At 34.5% G+C, this 22531-nt stretch overlaps 1 protein-coding gene across 3 annotated transcripts in view; it reads left to right on the forward strand.

Moving 5' to 3' along the window:
* The window catches only part of AP3B1 (adaptor related protein complex 3 subunit beta 1), a 274921-nt gene that overhangs the window by 223992 nt on the left and 28398 nt on the right, over positions 1-22531 (forward strand). For 2 of the 3 annotated variants that reach the window (XM_073905296.1, XM_073905297.1), the window contains exons 23-25: positions 14625-14668; positions 15352-15584; positions 20033-20117. In XM_073905296.1, the coding sequence (XP_073761397.1) occupies positions 14625-14668; positions 15352-15584; positions 20033-20117 (362 nt within the window). The remainder of the gene's footprint in view (positions 1-14624; positions 14669-15351; positions 15585-20032; positions 20118-22531) is intronic. The other variant, XM_025892636.2, reaches the window with a different exon arrangement.

Raw genomic sequence — 22531 nt, forward strand, 5'->3', positions numbered from 1 at the left:
TAGCACAGAGCCCGACATGGGGCTTGATCCCACAACCCTGGCCTCATGACCCAGGCCAAAATCAAGAGTCAGATGTTAACCAACTGAGCCACCCAGGCGCCCCGACATTTTACCATTCTACATGTGTTTCTGTCATACAAACACAGACTTGAATTGAACTTTTTCTGAGCAGCATTTGCTTATATTTCTGGTGGTTCCACTTTTCCACATAGCCCTGGTTGCATAAGTACCCTTGGGTATACTAACCACATTGTATATCCCAGCAGTTATAACATTAACTTTGATATGAATGGTTGCAAAGTGTATATATCCTTTTAAAAAATCTGACTTTTGGGCACCTGGGTGGCTCAGTCGGTTAAGGGTCTGCCTTCAGCTCAGGTCATGACCCAAAACAGGCTCCCTGCTTAGCAGGGGATCTGCTTCTCCTTCTCATTCTCCCTCTGCCCTTCCTCCCTGCTCATGCTCACTCGCTCTCTCTCTCTCTCAAATAAATAAATAAAATCTTAAAAAAATTAAAAATCTGACTTTTTTATTGTGCTTGTTTCAGAGAAAGGTGACTCTAGAAAAAATTGCTACTTTTTAAATATTTATTTATTTTAGAGAGAGAGCAATAGAGAGCATGGTGGGGAGGGGCAGAGGGAGAGGGAGAGAGAGTCCCAAGCCAACTCCGTGCACAGCACGGAGCCCACTGTGAGTCTCAATCTCATGACCCTGAGATCATGACCTAAACTGAAACCAAGAGTTGGCCATTCACCCAACTATGTCACCCAGGCACCCCAAAAATTGTAACATTTTTAAGAGTTTGTCTAGGGTTATTGCTCTTATAATACCTACCCACTCTCTCTCTAACCTAGATTTTCATTATCCTAAACTTGTTCTGCCCCACCCAAACCCTCTCATATTTCTCTTGTTCCTTCCTTTTCCCCTGTTGAAACTTCTCTGTTTTGTGCCCCATCACCCAGGTGTCTGTGACTAGTACTACTTATAATAATCCCCTTTTGCTTCTGTAGAACTCATATAAAATGTTTGTATATGCAAATTTTATCAGAAAGGCTGATAAATACTAAAGAGTAAGAGGCAGTCTCGTATAATAAGCAGTGCATTAAATTGGAGCCTTTGGAAGACAGGTTTTTTTTTCATTGGTTCTCAGTACCTATCAGTTAACTAGATTCATCAAAACCAGCTCAGTGTGATCATTAAAAATATGTAAGGGATATTTAGGGGAAGGGATATTTTTTAAAAACTAGTTCTCTAAATAATTCTGACAAATAGCTATCCAGGTTTGAGAGACACTCAAATTTATTAGTATCTATGCTAATTGAAACTTAAATCTAATGAGAATATACTATAGGGAAAACAGAATTTTTGATGCCTCTCAGATCATAGATCAGCCATTGAAAGATACATGCAAACAAACATATGCTATGAACTCCATGGATAAGTTTTATGACACAAGAATTCAGAACAGTAGTTTTTAACTAGACAACAAAATTACCTTTATTAGTTGCCTGTTGCTGCTGTAATACATTGCTAGAAACTGGGTAGTTGATAACATTGCAAATTTATTATTATCCTACAGTTCAGGAGGTCAGAAGTCCAAAATGGGTCTCATTGAGCTAAAATCAGGAAGAGTTGGGTGGATAAATTGGGGCTTGAACTGAGTGATGTGTTGAGGGTAGTGTTTGATATTTAAACCATATGATTTATTATGGTACATCATTATTGATTTATTGTGACTTAGGTAAATTATAAAGAACTAACAAGTGAGTTCTGTGTGCAAGATTAGCAAAAAGTAAGGAGCACACTAAAATTTAGAATTGGGATACAGTGTATTTGGAGGGCTGTGCTTTTAGACTTATTAAAGGCTTATTTTTTCACGAAGTGTTTTAGGTCTAGGAATTCTTGTTCTTAAGATGACAGTTTTCTGAAGAGACTCAACACAAGAAGAGATGGAAAATTGTTTCATATTCTGTGATCATACCCCTGGAGCTAGTTCTTTTTTATGTGAAAGATAATCAGACCTAACCTATCTCAAACCTTATTGGCTATTTGACTTTGTACAAGCTTTAAACCAAATGGTTGACTTAATATTTCCTGTGCCTGGGAGCTGAATGTGGAGAGGAACCCTAAGTGTCCACTGCTATCTCCTGGTGGAGTAAAGTTTAAAATGAGAGGCATAGTGGGCAGAAATAGTTTAATAAAAGAATGGGAACTGAAGTTAGATTTTGTTGTAAGTTGGATGGAGAGTTAACTCAAGCAGAAGTGGATGGATAGATGGTAGGACTACATTCATGCCACAGGAAATCTTAGAATGACTTAGCAATGACTTCTTTCCTGTTTTCATGATATCTTCTTCAGTAAACTCAGAGAAAACAAGCAAAAGGTACTACAACTCAGTGATAAGGTGGGTGGGCAATCTCCTGTGTAGAAATGGTATTGTGTTCTTGAAGAATTGGATTTATTTCTGGGCAGTGACCTTTTTAAAAGCAATACATCGTTCTCCATCCAACAAATGCCTGCCGTGGCCAATAATATGTTGGCATGTCCATTTTCAGCTTGTAGTACAAAATAAATGAAAGCGAAGGACATTACAATTGGGAGGGAAGAACTATTATTTAAAAGGCTTTTAAATGATGTCACTATATATTCTTTTAACAACATCCTCTAAAAGCCTTTGAAAAAATAGTCCCTTCCTCCCTCAGTTGTTAACAAAGACCATACTAGGGACTGTTCTTTAAAAGGCTGTTAAATGGTGATACTATATTTTTTAACATCAACATCATTTAGAAACCTTTTAGAGAACAGTCCTCTTCACCCACAACTAACAGAGAGAAAAAAAGGACATGGGGGAAGGGATTACTTTTTTAAAGGCCTTTGGATGGTACTATCAATAAATACAGCAATATTGTTTTAAAAGCCCCTCTCCAATGGTGATTCAGCTTTTTGATATGTACTTTTAACCTGATGACCTTATGTTATCTGACAGATTGGTGTTTTAACGTTGACTGAAAACTCAATTTACTAATAATCCCAATAATGCCTTTTCTTGAACAGTTTAAAAATCAATTTCACATATACAATCTCATTTTATACTCATAAGAACTCAGTAAAACCAACAGGATATGTATAATTAGCCCCATTTTACAGAAGAGAAAAACAGAAGCTAAGTGAGGTGGTGAATTAGCTAAGATCTCACCACTAATGTATGGCTGAGTTGAAACTCTAACTCAGGTCTCTTGACATCTGGTCTAGTGTCCCATCCAGCTGCCTCAGGTTACCTTCATTACTTTTTTTTTTTTTTTAAAGATAGTCTGCATTGTTCTTTTCAACATGTTCAAATTCTAAGAGTTAATTCCTTATAACTAGTATAAAAGTGGGATTCTATAATTTCAGTGCTGAAGATAGCTATATAGATACTAGAGGTTTTATTAATACTGTACCACTGATGAAATAAAAAATGTAAAATATGTCAGAGAGTAGTAGTCTTCCTCTGATGTTATGGCATTCAGACTTCTCTTGAGATTCTTATGCTTTTTAACGTGCTTATGAAATTACCACTTAAAATCCACTTTTACATACATACCTAGTTTATTAAAGAAGTGATATTTTAAACAATTCTAATCTCATTTTATTGATTTGCTTTCAGAAGTTCTTTTGACTAAGGATACTGATTCACAATTAAGATCATATTTGAAATAGTTTCCTCAATTATTATTAATCTTTGGAAAGAAATAATAAATACTAGTTCTTCCCACTTCATCTAGTTCTCTGAAGGAGAGGAAAAAAAGCTCCCCACTAGTTTGCACAAGTGATCTTTATTTTCCTTTATCGTAAGGAGTATTTTGTATTTATTAAAAAAGGAATTGTAGCTTATTGCTTGACAGAAATGACACTTAAAAATACTAAGTTCTAATCTTAGTTCTGCCACTGTTTTTTCACTTGTGCTAATAAACACTGTCTTTAATAATAATTAAAGAACACTTTCATCTACAAAACACTTTCATATGCAGTATCTCACTATATCCTCTTAAAATCCAATGAATTAGGTATGTTACCCTTTATTTTACAAATTCAAGCTCAGAGAAATTAAACGATTTTCTTCTCATCAAATAACTTGAACATCTTCTAACGTAAAATCTAGTGTTTTCTTTCTTAACACTGCCAACCGTAACTCTGCCTGACAATAAGGAACTCATAGCCTTCATTGCTTCTGAAGAAAAATAGTTCACATGTCAAAATTAGGTATAACTTGCAAATACATGAACACGTGCCAGTGTACAGTGACCGAGACCCCAATCCCAGGACTTGATCCAGAAAAATTCATAGTCAAGTGACCTTAACAAAGAGAAGGCTGGGTGATCAGCAGGCTTTGCTACCACAGACATGGACTCCAAATATGTGATAAATCAAGTTCTTCCCATCCCTACCTCCTCACTGAAGAATTTAAAATATTTATGCAAAGATCAGAAAAAATATGTGTGTGTTCTTATGGTCTCAAAGGACCTATTTCCCCATCCTCACCCTATGTCCAGAATTGCTCAGCAACTTATGGTACACCTGACTGGCATCTACGATATAAAAGGATGCTTTTCCCCTCTATCAGAGTCAAAGAAGGCATCCCTAGAGGGACCTCTTATTTAAAATTAAAGTAGCCACAGGGGTGCCTGGGTGTCACAGTAGGCTGAGTGCCCGACTCTTGGTTTTGGCTCACGGCTCAGGTCCTGATCTCACGGTTGTGGGATCAAGTCCTGCGTTAGGCTCCATGCTCAGCATGGAGTCTGCTTATGATTCACTCTGCCTCTCCCCCTCTCCCCTGTTCGCTCTCTCAAAAATAAATATTTTTTAAAAATTAAAAAAAAACCGTGACAATACTGCCTTTCCAATTTGTACATCAACTAAGATACTTCTTTCCCTTCCTCTAGGACTTCACCTAGATGAGATCCATCTCCCTCTGTCCTCTGAGTTACAGTTCATTTACATGGAAGCAGCAAAGCCAGTATTTAGATGCAGTGGTCCCAACTGTAAAATATGTAGAACAGCTACCAATTTCTCTCATTTACTTTTACAAAGTACTGTTATATAGCCTAGTTTTTCTCTGGGAATCGCTATTTGGATCTTGCTGTCCTATTGGAAATATTCTCAGCATGACCTCACTCATAATACTCTGATGAAATCATTTATTACCAGCAAGATTGTTTGTGCAAAGCAACTGTTGCTTCTGGGTCATTCCCTTGTCATCGCATTCCTTCCTCCAAAGGGGCCCATCCCATCTTACTATACGATCTTCCTTTCTTTGTCGTTCTCATCTTGAGATCCCTTCATCACTAACCACATTCACTGAAAATCTTGGCACCTTATACATCATTAACAACCTGTGCATCTGTAACCTCACAGCCTCTTCATCTGTTCAGTTCTGGTAACTTTCACCTGTACTGGATTTTAGCCACACACTCTTATTTCAACTCTAAAAATCTTATCTTTCTTACTTGGGCCTTTTATATTCCTCAGATCCTTCACTCCTCCAAATTTGTTTTAATGTTCAGCCTAGGTTTACAACAACCTGAAAGATAAACAGTAGTTTCCCCATTTCACAGATGTGAAAATTGAGGTTCCTAGAGTTTTAACTTTTCTAGTGTCATAGGGTTAGTTAGGTAAGCGTTAGTACATTGCACAGCCAGAATTTCAGCTCTAGTCTGTTTAGCTTCAAAGCCTGGACTTGCCACCAGAGTTTGCTGAGCACATAAGGGAGGTGCACTTTAAGAAAATTTTTTTTTCCCTAAGATTTATTTATTTATTTTAGAGCGAGAGCATGTGGGGGGGCAGGGGGCAGAGGGAGAGAAGGAGAGAATCTCAAGCCATCTCCCTGAGCATGGAACCCAACGTGGGGCTCAATCTCACGACACTAAGACCATGACCTAAGCCAAAATCAAGAGTCAGATGCTTAACTGCCTGAGCCACCCATGCACCCCAGAAGATGATTTTTACAGGATTATGTGGTACAGATTGGAGTTTAAGGAATCTAAAGACAGGGAGACCAAGTTCCATGGGCAGGCAGAAGTAAGAAGGGAGCAAAAGATAAAGAAGAACACCAAATTATTAATTAGGGTTCAATCTGAGAGAGATTTTACTTATTTGTCCACATAGTTTGAAATTATTTTTAAGAAACATGCATTACTTTTGCTATTTTAAATAAACATTTTTTTTAATGTTTCAAGTATGAATGATGACCTGAACTAAGCTGGTGGTAGATGGACAGCAAGGAAGGAAATGAATATAAGAGACATCAAACTTGTCAACTAATTGTTGGAAGTAAAGAGGGTATCAAAGATAATGCAAGGTTCTGAGCTTGGTTACAATGGAAGAGGGCACTAAAATTTTCTTTTTTACATTATGTCATTGATATCAGAGAAAGCAGTAGAACTACTAAGATCAAATGATTATCACATCTATTAGATAACAACATAATTGTTTTGTACTTATGTAAAATATTCTGGTTCTAATGAAAGTCGCTGTGATCAATTATTAGAACCATTTTTGCTAAACTCTTTGAAAACCAGAATCAGTTTTGTTTTTTTTAGCACCCTTTAACCAAATGTCAGAAAGGAAATAAAAAAAGAATAGCTGAACATATCTAAGAATAGAATGACATATCTTTATCCATGGTTATGGAACTATTTTTCCATGAAAGTGGTAAGTAAAAGATCATGTGCATTTGGATTTCAAATTTATAAGAAGCATTCAATATTTTGACATTGAAGCTTATAGGTTTACTATAGATTTACTTGGAGAGGAGAAAAAATAGGATATTATTATAATCTCCCCCCTCATCTCAATACCCATATAAACTGAATACTTCCCATAATAGGGGGGTCAGCAAACGTTTTTGTGGAAGGCCAAGTAGTAAATATTTTCAGCTTTGCAGGCCACAGCCACTCAGCTCTACCAACTGTAGTACAAAGCTGGCGTAAGACAATATGTAAATGAAGGAATATGGCTGTATCCCAATGACAGTGGACTGGATTTGGTCCACAAGTTGAATTTGCTGATGCCTGCTTAACACCATGCATAAAGTAAGGTACTCATTAAATGTTTGTTGATAAGGTATTCAGATCTTTCTGCAAATATATTTTTATAATATATTGATTATTAACAAAATAGGCAAAAAAAGTCTCATGTTTTTCACATATATATTGATTAGTAAAATAAAATATGAGAAATTAACATGATTACTTTCTAGAATACCCAAATTTACATATGTAAGGAGGAGGTTATCTTTAGGATTATAAACCATTTGCTTAGAGCAATATTTGATGGAGAATGGACATATATTTCTTTGAGTTTATGTTTATAGGTAGAGCTAAGAGTTAAGAAAATTTGCTTCCCCCACTTTTTTTATTCTTTACTAAGTACTGGTGTCAATACTATGGGTTAAAAGTAAAATAGACTCACTTTCTACAGTTTACTGAGTAAAGAAGACAATACTGTAGCTTTCTGCATTACAACTCTTATCACTTGGGACATATATTGGTTAAAATACTAATTTTAAACATGAAACTATCTCTGTTGTACCTATTTTCCAGTCATTTCTATAAATCATAAATCTAAATAGATACTGCTATAAAATAAGCCAAACAAAACCAGATACAAAGAGAGCATTTTATATACTGCCGATCTTCATATTTTTGAAGTCCAAAAACAGAATAGATTGATAATACTTAAACATGATTGACTAAATGTGGATTAAAGCATAAAAAGCTGGAAAACATTGTTTTTATAAAGCTTTACATGGAAGTGTTATCTTTGAAATAGTAATGCAAATGTTGAATAAGGTTTATTCTTAGGCACTTACTTGATATTCCATGTTTTATTTTTCAATTCTCATTTAAATTTTATAATTCAATCATTTTGAACGGCTATGTTCAAAAGAAGTTTTACAACTTTAATCTTAATAATCTCAAAAAAAAAGCAGACATGCTATGTCATAAAATAACTATTAGTGACTAGTTTGTATCCTATAAATCTAACTTGAGTTGATAATATGGTCCATTACCAGCTAACTGCACAGAGTATTTTTCATTTTACACTCTTCAGTTACTTTTTAGTGAAGTGTTAAAAAATATGAAGCTTTTCTCCTCTCTAAAATTGCACGCTGTCTGTCTGTTATTAGGGAGATAACAGCTCTTATAAATGTTTCAGTAAGCGCTAAGTAGACAGTTATGTGCACTCTCATTCCACGCTTATTTGCTTACTGTAATAAACTGATAAAATATGTGTGGTTTGTCTCTGTGTATCTACAGGCATCATGAGTCACATAGATTTCCTTTCGAAATAATGTTGTGTCTGCAGAATTGATTGGTTATTTTCATAAACCATCTAAAAGTACACAAATGACTTTTATTATTTAAACATATGCTGTGTAAAGATTTGTAGAGGATTATCTCATTGTAACTTGATGCTTTTTGTTCTGTTAACTCTGGAAGGAGGCTTTTTATTTTAGAGTTATTACAGTTACTGAACTAATTACCTCTTCAAGAATTATAGTGAGGATAAACCATATCATTTGCTTATAATGCAGCTAGCTTTTTAATTCTTTAAATTATAGTTAAATAATTAAATCAAAACTAATGTTTTCAAATATTGTCTTTTATAGTATCCTATTTTACAAGTTTTTTTTTTACAAGTTTTAATATTTAATGGGAAGTAATGCTTTTATCCAAACTGGATATTCTGAGACTGATTGATTGTATCATAGAAGTCATTCTAATTAATAAGTTGTTCTTTGGGTGTGCCTTTAAGAAATAATGGTATGTTGGGGCACCTGGTTGGCTCAGTCGTTACGTGTCTGCCTACGGCTCAGGTCATGATTCCAGGGTTCTGGGATCGAGCCCCACATCGGGCTCCCTGCTCAGCGGGAAGCCTGCTTCTCCCTCTCCCACTCCCCCTGCTTGTGTTCCTGCTCTCACTATTTCTCTCTCTGTCAAATAAATAAATAAAATCTTGAAAAAATAATAATGGTATCTTTTTGTTTATAATTACATGTACACATAATAGAAAATTGCTAGTCAAGTCATATCCCAATAGATATTAATATTGATAATCTCCACTTATCACCAGAGTACGCTCCTATAAGACCGTAGTATTTATAGGAACAGTGTTATGATTGAGCACCCAGCATCAAATAAAGTAGAGTTAAGACCAACACTAGAGGTATATTATCCACAAACCTCTATAATCATTTAAAATAGTAAAATTATGCTTTGAATTTTGAAAATGAGTAAAATTATGCTTTACACATTGAACATAAAAGTGGGGAATAAATGGGATGACAGATAATAAACATAACAAATAAGCAAATTGTATCTGTAGTGTTAGAGAAGGTATTAAGTGGCTATAGAAGAAGAAAAAGGGAATCAGATGGAAGAAATGCAAATGGTTAAGCCTCATTAAAAAGGTTACATCCGAGCAAAGATGAATCAGAACTGAGTCATTGTGAGTATGTGGAGGTAGTACACTTCAGGGAACCCTTGCCAAGGGCCTGTGGTGGGAACATTACTAGTTTGTGGAAGGGATATCAAGGAAATCAGGGTGGCTAGAGTGGAGTGAGTCACAGGTTCAACAGTAATTGAAAATGAGGTCAAAGAAACAACAGGGGGCCAGGACATATGGGGCCTTACAAACCTTTATAAGGATTTTTGGCTTTTATGCTCAGTGAAATTGGGAGCCATTAGAGGATTTTGAACAGAGAGGTGACATGATGTAACTTTATTTTTACTGATTCATCCTGGCTATTGTGTTCAATCTGTGCTCAGTAGGATACAAGAGTAGAAGCAAGGAGACCACTTAGAAGGCTGTTGGAATAATCCAGATGTGAGATGGTAGTGAATCAGACCAGGGTGGTAACAGAGGTAATGAGAAGTGATCAGATTTTACTTATTAGTTCATTCATGTAATTGTGGATTCCTCCCTGATCTCTCCCTTAGGTGCCAACTATGACTTTTGTGTTTTCTTAGTGTACTAAGTCTTATCACTGTCATGGCATTTATCACACTGGTTGATTTATGTAGTTCTCCCCAGCTAAAATAAACTCTTTGGGGACTGGGATACTCTTGTCTTTGTCTCTGTATCATAGCCCTTAGTGTAATAGTTGACACAACTAACTCAATAAATGTTAGTTGAAAGAGTGAGTAAGTTAATGATTAGTAGTTACTTTGCATTTGAAATAGTGATAATCTTATTCGACAGGGAGCCTTGGAATACCCAATTCTTGGACAAGACCACCTTTTCCCCAAGATGCCCATGGGAGACACAGAATCAGAGAACAAAGAAAGGCAAGGTGGTACTTTATTTTTAGCAGTGGCTTTGCTTTCTAACCTCAGTGTAGAACTCCAGTGACAGGATGGCCACATCAAGGACTCCTCTTTCCTATGGAAGATAGGACTAAGTAGTCTTGAACCAAAGCAACCTCTTAGGTTGAATCATATGAATTGATAATTCAACTGTTTTGAATTGATAGATTCATGTGGTTCAACCTAATTAGAGGCTATACCTGAGTCTCTGATCTCTCCATTCTGTATCTACTATGGCTTTAGGAAAAGGAATAAGAAAACCTATTCTTCCATTTGGAGTTTATTCCCTGCTCCCCCAAATAGCGTCCTGAAATCTGACTAATCCCAATCAGTAGTTGGTTGGAGGAATTAAAAGATAGAAACCCAATCTGAACTAGCTCAAACAAGATAAAGGAAGGTACTAGAAGGAACGCCGGAGTATTTCACAAAACAAGCTTTCAGGAAGGGCAGGAATGTGTCAGATTCAAGAAGTATAAAAACCAAAGATACCAGCAGAACTCTCTGTCTCTCATCTGTGCTTTTCTTTGAAATTTGCTTTATTTCCTGCAGAACAATATGGCAGGAAACGTGACCAGAGACATTGAAGTTTTAAATCTCAGAATTTTAGCCACTTGAGAGAGACAGGTTTGACTAATCAGGTCCCAAACCCAAAAATCTTGGGAAAGGGACTCATTGGGCCAGATGTCTATTCCAGAACCAGTTAACTGTGACCAGGTCATGAGGTGGTGTAAGAACTTGCAAGCTCCATCAAGAACTAAATGTGGCAAGGTTCCTGGAAGATAGTAGGGTGTGTTAAGCATATAATCCCATACATAACCCTACAGGGTAAAATACTGAGGAAAGTTCCCTCAAAAGAGCAGCACTTAGTCATGAACGAGATAAAAGCAATCATGAAACATGTAATTATTCTTATTCTTCAGTGTCCTAGAACTTTCTTGACATCTCATCATCAGTTATCAGAACACATCATTATACTTAAGAAACTCATAGAAACAATCAGATCAGCATGGACTTTCATAAAGCGAAGTAAAAAAAACTAGTTTCTACTATTTAAAGTAGTATTTTCATTAGCAAAGCCACTAGCTCATATGGTGCTACTCTGCACATTCCAAAAAGGCACCCTTGAATGTAAGCTCGATTTTTAGCTCATGTCCACCCCTCAGGCAGTTGCCCCTACCCATCTGTTTATGGTATCCTACTAAAAGTTACTTTAGCTATTTGGAATAAGTGCATCTGGGAATTGTTGAGTGACCCCCAAAAAATGGGTATGAAGAACTGTGAAGGATATGAGATGTTAACCCTCCTCGCAAGCAAACAAGTTAGCCTAAGATAATTTCGTGGATACTGGTGAAAGACAGGAGACTACTGTGTCAAAGACAAAGGGCAGTTTATTACAGCAATAGCAGTAGCCAGAAACATCATTCGTGTGCCTCTTCTCTAAGCCCCAGTTCCCATATGGTGACAGGATGAAGGCCACGTGATGACTCCATGTGTGGTGTGTTGCTTTACAAGAGAGGAACCTCTACAGGAGAAGATCCCGATCTTTTATAAAGAGCCCTTAGCTAATCTGTCCCAACTTTGCCCTGGAGGGAGGCATTTTCCTGTTTTCAAAGGCTGTTTGCTATACAAACATCCTTGTAAAGATTTTCAGGAGCCAAGTTGTTAATACCTTTGCTGAGAAGATGTTCAAAAACATGGCAGACTGTGGAGACTTGTTTCCCAACAACAACAGAAGGGAAGGAGAAGAGGAAGTACGTAATGTGTGCCCTTAGATGAGGAGTCAGCAAACTTTTCCTGTAAAGGGTCCAGATAGTAAATATGGGAAGCCCTGCAAGTACTCAGCTCTACCAGTAAAGATGGTAAGCCCTGCAAGTACTCAGCTCTACCACTGCAGAGCCAAAAAGCAACCATCAACAATATGTAAATGAGTATGGCCGTATTCCAGTAAAACTACAAAACAGACAGCAGGCCGTTATTGGCTTGTGGGCTGTAGTTTGCCAACCCTTACCTAAGATGATCTGTTTTGTTCAAACTTGTTAAATATCTACCTTTTTTTTTTTTTAAATAAGCCCTTATTTTCACCACCCAAATCTAGGTCTTTCTGTAATTAATTTGTTACCTTTACCTTGTATTTTGTACCTTTAGTAAGATTACTGATATTTATAAAATGCAAAGTCAGAAAAGCCATTCACAGTGTTTTGTATCTTAGAATATAAATAGACACAGATCATACGTGTTTCTGGAATATAGATATCTGATGTACAAAATATTGAACTAAAATCTTGCTTTCACATTAATTAATTAATTAATTAATTGTATTGCATGTAAAAATTGTTGAAGGATTTATGGAACTTACTGGTTTTATTGGACAAAATATCACGTATGTAATTCATCTAGATAGCGGAGGAAGTTAATATGATCTGTATAATCTTAGAAAACAGGTTTAAAAAATCAACATTTCCAGTTAGCCCCTTTCTATAGTTAAAACGTATGTATTATTACCACGAAGTACTATTTATGAGGCTGTTTATTGAGAAAAGAATATAGACCTCTCTGTTCACCTTTGAGGATTGTCAGAGAGGACCTTTTTCAGATGTTGAATTTACTAGGTAATGCTTCTTGAACTTGAGTGAGTATGGATAGAATGAGTGGAAAAAATTATGTATCTCTTCCTTTTGCACAGAATTTTGAGACAGGGTAGAAAAAAATATTTGCACTATGTGTTCCAGGATTAGACTGAGAGAGAATCAATAAACCAACCAAGATATGTTGCTAGTCTTATGTGACTTAGGGTGTACCCTCCTTGTATTTCTAAGCACCTTATATGATGTTAAAGTGCTGATTCCTAGCTGCTTGTAAGCCAAACCCCTGCTTCTGTTCTTCTTTTCTTCTACTACTCTACACTTGCCTCTCTCCAGCTTTCAACTTTATTTCCTCATATTATGTGTTGCCCAAACTTTTATGAGTTTTCATAGAGGAAAAACTGGCTTTATCAGCATGTATTTAATGATTTAATGACAATGTGTTTCTGGAACAATGAAGAATATAAGATAAGAATTACTATCTCCAGTATGTTATCATCTAATTAAAGGAGTAAACATAAGATACTAAAAAATATGATTATCCAGTTGAAGGCTTGTGTGTAAGGTTGATTATCATAGCCTCAGTGACATGGGAATTTAAGATTTTTGCTGAGTATAAATTTATAAATATGTGTATATATACTTGGGCAGTCAAACACACACATACATATTCTGTATCTGTTTACTTATTTTTATGATGTCCATTATATCTTTAAATGAATGTTCCCTGCCAAGGATTGCTGTCTTGGGTTATGCTACTAAACTCTCCAGAATTTGTAAAGGAAATAGAACTTAGCATGAGCAATGAAACAAATGAGTTTTGAAAATAATTTTTATACATGGAAAAGAACCTAAGCTTAGAAGTGGAAGTGTTTTGAAAACTTAAAATGCTAGACTGCTAGCATCCTCAAAAGGCCAAAGTAGAATGCATAGGCCAGTTGCCCCATTACTTTAGGTAGCCAGAATTTAAAATGTACTTAATTATTTGTTATGTTTTAGAAATAAGCTCTTTTGTGCTTTTTTAAGATGATAATTTTAAATTGCTCACTCTTACAAGTTGAGCTTTTGGAGAAGGAATACTATATTTTAATGATGCTTAGAAGACACTGCTTATCATTTTGTATATATGATATTTAACTCTTGGATTTTTGTTGATGAATTTTAAATAACTAATATTATTAAGTTTTAATGTCAGGTATCTTTGGCATGATGAACATGTTGAATAGGTTAAAATGTACTCATAGTAGAAAATCTAGTTTGGGAGAGCACACTTGTTAGGAAAAAATCTTGATTAGGCCTGTTTAATTACAAATTGATTTTTTTTTTTTTTAAAGTGTGCCATGTCAGGTCAAGCCACATGCAATACTTTGACTTTGAATGGGAAGATAGCCATCACATGATTTTAGAAAGGACTGTGTTTCTTCATTTAATATGCTCCCTCTGAATCCACTCAAGATTGAGGAGAGAATTTAACTAAAAGAGGCTAAAATTCAACAGAAGAATATAAAGAGATAATTAGCCAAGAAAATACTGGTGGGGTGGTAGGGGATGTAGTGATACAAGACACTTTGTTTTGCCAAATAATTGAATCATATTGTAGGGTTGTAAGAAATAAAACAATGTGGAACTGGTTTAACAACTCAATCAAGGTCCAAAAATGTCTCCCACGTATGTTAAATAATGTTTGCATTTACAGGTCACTGAAGAAAAGCTAATCATTAAATCATGTTCAGACAATTGGTTAAGTATTTGGAGAAAAAGATTAAGTATAGAGGTCAGTATATCTAAATCAGTTCCACACAAATTAAAAATTGCAACCATGAAAGCTCTAGAAGAAAATATAATAGTTACCTGAGCTCAAAGTAGGGAAGATCTTTTTAATCATTAAAGCAAAGGAAGAAACCACCTTAAAGGAGGTGATAGTCTTCATTTTACAGTGAAAGAAATTCAAGGTGAAAAATGTTCAAGGAGTTGAGATTGGAAATGAAGGTGCAAAATGTTCGTTATTGGTAGATGATACTATCTTACAATTCAAAAATCTGAGAAAATCAACTGATAAATTATTAAAACTAATAAGAAAATTAGCAAGATCCCCAAATGTAGTGTACCTAGGAAAAAAACTAATGAAATTTATAAACTCTAAAAAAATTGAATATACAACAGCTTATTCTTATTAGGCACATATTATCAAAATATTTTAATATATGTTGCGGACTACAGAAAAATTTTAATGCTGTTTTGAAGGCATTTTCTTTACATTTTTATATAATTTCTGACAATATTTATGGGTATATTTGTTACTGTGGCTTACATAATACTTGAGGAAAAATAGGATAGTGTAATAAAAAATGTGTAATTTTTAAATGTTTTCTGAGAGAATAACTGTAATCACTAATTCATCTTTGTTTTTCCAATGTGCAATAGGTCAGGACTCCTGTCTTTGTACCAGTGAAAACTCATGTGCTGCTTCATCGGATGAGTGGGAGAGGACTAGCTGCCCATTATTTCTTTCCAAGACAGCCTTGTATTTTTGGTGATAAGATGGTCTCTGTACAAATAACACTGAATAATACTACTGATCAGAAGATAGAAAATATCCACATAGGGGAGAAAAAACTTCCTGTGGGAATGCAAATGCATGTTTTTAATCCAATAGGTAAATACTAATTCTCATTTAAAACTTTATACCTGATATTTAAATATATTTGTTTTAAAAGTAAAGTGAAATACATATTATTAAGTATATTTGTCAATATAGTCAGTTTAGATTTGTTTTCCCTTTTTAAACCGAATTTATCATACAAAATGAATGCACCACTTTGTTCTTAGTGAATCGGGTGCCAGCAATGGTAAAATGTACCAGCAGTGATGAAAGGATGATGCATCTGAAGAAATAAAATTGCCTCTCATTTTACTGTCATCACCTTCCCTCTGCTTCTCTTCCTGGCCAGCTTCATTCCCTGCCTGGGTGTAGTCTGCCTTTCTGAGTCCTGTCTCCCCTTCCCTGTTCCTTTCGCAGTCCGTAAGTTGGAAAGCGAAGAGAGCAAAGGCTGAGAGGATGCATGCTATTCTGTTTGTCTTCCTTTCCAGGCATAGACTAGAAAATTGCCCATAGTGTTATTACTAATATTTATACACATCATGTTTTAAAATATTTTTAATCTCTTGCTACCATTCAGAAATCAAGATGTTTTTACATTAAAAAACAAACCCAGAAATCTCACCTTTTTTTGGAATGAGGCACAAGATCTGGCAGTCCTGGCCCTCTATGCCCACCTGGCACAGAGGGGGTCGCCACTTAGACGCACCATGTGCTTTCCAGGTGACCTCTGTGCTCATCAGCTGTCATCTCCTTCCATTTTTAAAGTATTTTACCAGAAATATACCTTTCAAAAATTAAGTGTAACAATGTGTGTTACTTTGAGTTTAACGTAATAATTAGAATGTCTACCTCTATTTTTTCTGTTTGTCTAAGTGAAAACGGTGCTAGAGTTTAGTTGGGAGAAGCTTCAGGCAGTAATATCAATTAAAATGGGGCGCCTGGGTGGCTCAGTCGGTTGGGCGACTGCCTTCAGCTCGGGTCATGATCCTGGAGTCCCGGGATCGAGTCCCGCCTCGGGCTCCCTGCTCGGCGGGGAGTCTGCTTCTCCCTCGGACCCTTCCCCCTCTGATGTGCTCTCTCTCTCTCACTCTCTCTCTCAAATAAACAAATAAAATCTCTAAAAAAAAATGGATGTAAGGTTTCTGTCATTGAATCCTTGAAATGTTATCATCAGAAAGGTCCAGATAGTTCCTTTTTATAATACTTTAAGTGAGCAAAACCTTTTAGGCAGGCAATGTTGCCTTCTTTACTCATTATTTCACGTAACTCTTCTATTTTTCTTCATTTTCACCCAAGCTCTTTGACATTGTTGAATTCTCTCCTGTAGTTTTCATGATTCATTCAGTAAAAGAAGTCACTCTTTGTGTTACATTTTTATACAAAGGAGTAAAACAATTCTTAACAGATGACATATGGTAGTTGTTTATAAGCAACCAAAGTAGTTAAAGTGACTTGACTTTAGAACCCACTTTTAATACACTTTTAAAAATAATTTGGTAATTAAGACACCATTCAATGAATACAGAGTGTCCTGATTTGTATTTAAGTACTTTGTCAAGTCAATGTATTGGTAAGGAGTTCTAGAATATCCCAATTTGTATTTTTTTAATGCTTAAAATCCAGCATTTTTTACCTAGTTAAAAAATTAGTTTAAGAAATGTCAAGCAGCTGATAAATGAATTGTCTGAAGGTTGAAAATGTTAGCCAAAGGTTAAAACAGTAGAACAGTATTAACATTTCTTTGAGCTGGCATAATGAGTTGATGAGTTGACCTTTTGTTGGCCTATGTAGAATAGAAGAAATAAATATAATAAATTTCATAGTGTGGCCTTAACACAAATATAAAATACGAATCTATACCATTGCCTCAGTACTAGCCATAGGCTTTTCTTTTCTTTTCTTAGGCAAACTTTTAGGACTGTAATGTTTTATTCATTTTGTTGGTGTTTAATTGAATACCCTCAGGATATAGAGTTTTTTTCCCATGCAGTAACACCACCTAGTCTCTTTTATCAACAGATTACAGTAGTGTTACAGAGTATGATATATCTTAAATTAGTCCTCCAAAAACATCTTAAGAATACAACAAAGAACAAATACTGTATTTTAATGTTTTTTGTGAAATGAGGGAAGTAAGACGTTTCTTTAATAAGCATATATGCATATGTTAAGGAGTCCAACAGCTTTCTTATTTGTCACCAGTCTGTTTTCCTTTTTGTCTATAATATGTCTATAGTATGACTTTGGTTTGGATTTTCTCCCACCTTTAGCATGAAACTGTATTTGTTACAAGAGTATTAGGAATAATGTGCCATGCCATTTTTCTCAAAGAGACCAAGTACATAAGAGATTTAAAACACACACACACACACACACACACACACACAAGCCTTAGGGTTTTGGAACTATATTCAGTGACTTTGTGTTAATAATTGACAATTTTGAGTTCAGCTAATATTTTATTAGTTACTGGACAACTGTCATATCAAAGTCAATGGCAGCCTGTGTGATTTCTTTTTCATTATTAATGGCTGGTATAATAGGGCCCATGTTTTTCAGCCGTTTCTGTATAACCCTTTTATGTGTATAGCACTGATCCAGAGGTAGCATCCAAACACATATGCCTAATTGAGTAAACTTCCCCAATGTAGTAGGCTTCAAATAATATAAATCCATTATATAAATAATTTTATGCTGATCACTTTGCTCTTGAAGCATTCATATAATAAAACATGCCATTGATCATGAGCTGTCCTCCAGAATTAGTGTGGCACTAAGCTCACAGTTAATTATCTTAAGACTGAAGACGGTACCAAACTGTGTCAAAGAGTGCTATCAACAAAACATCTTGAAAACTGTCACTTTGTCAAACGAAATACAAGGATACATGATGTAGAGAGATCTAAATCATGAATGCCATCATGTTTTGGAGATGACAGCATTTGCTACCTATGTGTCAGCCACAAATAATATTGAGACCAAACCCCAATATATCTGTGGCACAGAAGAAAGCATTAAGGAGTCACTAAAGTATATGACTAAGCAGTGTGACTGACAGAGCTGTGAACTGATAAGGTGTAGCTAGAGAAGAAGTATAAGAAAAATATTGCAGTTACTTGCTCTACAGTAATGCCTGTTTGCTAACGATTTAGGCAGCAAGTCTTCTGGTACTTGTGAAGCATCCTGATAAATTTTAGGTTTATAAACAAATGAAATTCAAATTGGAATCAGCAAACCAACGTACATACCACTAGCAAACCAATAACACTTTAAAATCAACATCAAACAATTACTCTCTAACAATCCTGATCTTCATTGAACCTGTGAGACATAAGTATACTTCTTAACATATTAAGCTTATTGAATTATTATTTGTCCCATCTGTACCATCATTTCTGTCATGGTTAGCATTAAATGGCAAACCATACTTATCAATAAGCCCTTTGATAGTCATTGTCTACTAGATTAGAGTATCCTTGCTGAAACATAACTACATCTTATTAAGATATATAAAGGTAAATATAAAGCTGCTGTACAGTATGACTGCAGTTATACTGAAGACTTTGAGCAAAGTGGAAATTAAAAATGGATGGTTTCTGTGTAAATATATAACATATACTTTATACTAATATTTAGCACTAATATTACATATTAGTATAAATATATATTATATTTATTATATATTATATATTATATGTTATATATTTAAGATCCCTCATTATTCTAATGTATAGCCAAACTTTGGAATCATCAGCGGAATAAAACATTGTTGTTTAAGTTTTATCCTTGTCACCTGAAAAGTACCAGTATTGTCTGTTGATACAGTTATTTCCCATTCTTGCTTAGTTGATAGATGAAGCTTCGGAAATTCTAAACCTATAAGATACCATTTTATTACTTGTTTTCTCATCTAATCTACTAAATTTTCTTCCAGTAATTCTTTAAATAATGCAATTAGATTTACTACTTTAGTTCCTATAGTGCCAGTTGTCTTGGTTAATTTCTGAATACAAATTGATTTCTTCTTTCAGCTTTGCTTTAATTTGCATTTTTAAAGTTTGGATTTCTATTTCCACTTGAAATCTGGAACATTGTTTAAAATTTATGTTTTATATCTAGAATAAATATTCCATAGTTGTAAGTACATAATCTCTTAAAAGCACCCAAAGAGTCCTTTATAGTTGTTCCAAACAGGATTACATTTATTTCCTTCTCACCTTCAAATACCTATAAAGACAGTATCGTAAAACGTGAAATGATGTATTTCTGAAACAGATAGAAATACATGCAGAATTAAGTTATGGAAAAGAAAGCCTTCAAGCAGAATAGTGAAATTACTTTATAATTTGCTTTAATATTCTTAGTTTGAAATTGTTCTTATAAGCCATCATTAAATTTGACTGTTTTAACCACACTACAAACATTACATAAGTTTTCAGGGTTTAGTTTACCTCTTTTTCACATCCTCCATGTTTTCATGTCTACATTATCTTATTTCCTAGAATCTCTTGAGCCTGAGGGATCCATTACTGTTTCAATGGGTATTGACTTTTGTGATTCCACTCAGACTGCCAGTTTCCAGTTGTGGTAAGTTCAATTGTTCTCCTGTATTTTATATTACCTGCAAAGGATAGCAGATCAAAAGCTAGGCTTTCAACAGCTTTTCTCTTTGAGAGACAAAACATTTAAACAAATGTGCTTTTCTTTGGTAATGTTTAGACTACAATGGAATAGTTGTACAAATTGTTTGTAGCATATGTATTTTTAGTATTTGTTACACAACTAGCTATTACAGTCAGCCACATATGATTGAAATTCACAGTTAAAGTAAGAAGCTACTGCTGAATGATTTTTTAAATTATTAACTGCAGTTTTTAAAAATTCATGAGGAAAATGCAGGAGAAATTAAAAATTTTAGTAATATTGAATAGCCCAGAGAAGATATCTTTTCAAATATCCTTTATGCTATCTTGAGCCTCTTAAGTAGAGAAGTATTGATTCTGTCAGTACCTAAAACACATACATTTTCCCCCTTTTTACTTTATTTTTCCCCTTTTTACTTTAATTTACAAACTGCCTCTGATAAGACTTGAAAGAGAACATTTATGCAGTTGGCAAAGGTTTCATGGGTGAATACTGTTCAAAAGAACCTTTCTAGGATTGGATTTTATTATTGTTATCATTTTCATGTAATGTTTTATACATTTCTGATGAAGTCCAGAAATTATTAGCAAATTAATACAAAGCCGTATTCATCCATCTTTAAGAATTATCTTTGAACTCTTACATTTTTCTGATCTAGGATCTGATTTGTTACTTTGATTTGAAGTTGCTTTGTTTTTATTCTAACAAGTATTTAAACATTTTATTTATCTAAATTTTATTTAGCTTACAACAGAATTTGTTAATGATAAAAATCACCGAGCTTAGGCAATAGACATTTTTAAATAAATTTATGGGTTAAATATAGTGAACTTTTCTTTTGCATGTACCTATTCAGTTTACCAGTAATTCAGGCCTAATATTGTACCATTTATTGCTGAGAACCTGCAATGATGAATATAAACAATGTAGCATAACACATTGATTTTATGCAGATCATCACCTTTATGTTTTGGGAGGTCTGCTATGTTAGTGATATATAAAAACTGATTACTTTTCCCAACATTGCCTAGTAATTGTTTATTATTTTTCTATTAGACAAACAACACAGATCAATATTACTGAGCACAAGACTATGAGTAACATCACTCTAAATAGATTTGCCTCCAACACCAGAGGTATATTCATTTTCGTGATTTCAACAATGTGAGCCCAATGACAAAGCTCATGCACCAAGTTAGGGCAAAATTAAAAACTAAAAAAATTTTTTTTTGTTATCAATTTATATAAAGAACCTGCTATATTTCTATATAATGAGGTGGGGGGTTCTTAAATATATTTCCATTACAGGGATTTCCTCTGTAGTTCCATTGAACAAGATTTGCATTTTATCTTTGATAATAAACTACGTCCCTTTAGGGATAGGTATGTAGGTAGTGTTTGATTTTTGTCCTACATTGAGGAGTGTATGTGAACAATTTTTTCTCAATTTCTTTTAAACTAATTTTAGGAAAATGATGAATTTATGTTACATAGAAAATAGCCTTAGCTATTATAAGCACTTATATTAATATGTTTTCCTGTTGTGAATGTATAAATTATTTTAGATTTTATTGACTGCATAAGCATACTAGATCAAAAATTATTTTTTTGTAGGTTCCAAAAAGAACACTTTGTCTTGCATCAAATGTAATTGATCCTGAAGCATGTAATCACAATTACTCACTTTCTTAATTGGCCTGCCCAAAATCAGAAAATGGAAACCGATCGGCAGTGTTTAAATCAATAGCTTGATAGTAGTGCTAGTGGGGGTAGGGAGATAGCAGTAATGGGTAGATCAATTGGTCTTAGATGCCAATCACTGACTGTGCCTTTTGCATAGTAAATAGCACTTTTTGCTTAGTGATGTAGCTCAATAAAAAGGGGAAAAAAGCAAGAATGGCGGATAGTGAATTTTTTCCTCAAAATACATTATACAAATCAATAGGTAAAATTATAGGTAATAAGAACATATTTGGTAAGAAGCCTTCAGAAATGCTGAGAACATGGACTGTAAGCCTTTCAGATACACTTGTATTTATTAAAAGAAAAGAAGCAGGAGTAAAATGATTCTACTTTAGTTTCTAGATTAATTCTATATCATTATAGTTATATGATACATATATAGATAGAACTATTATATGTAGTTATATGAATACTTGATAAGTGTTAATGTCTTTTTTTGCTTTGCATTTTAAATGGTCATCAAATTAAGTCCTTTATTAAATTTATTGAGATTTAAAATGTGTATAATATACATAAATGTATCTCTCTAAACGTAGATGTAGTGCATAAACAGGTCTCATGCAGATATTAATGTAACTGGTATGAAAAATAATATGTCTTGGATCAAATTAGAG

This window comes from Callorhinus ursinus, unplaced genomic scaffold (assembly GCF_003265705.2).
Source record: "Callorhinus ursinus isolate GAN/ISIS: 27379988/994484 unplaced genomic scaffold, GSC_fseal_2.0 scaffold23, whole genome shotgun sequence".
NCBI classification, from domain to species: Eukaryota; Metazoa; Chordata; class Mammalia; order Carnivora; family Otariidae; genus Callorhinus; species Callorhinus ursinus.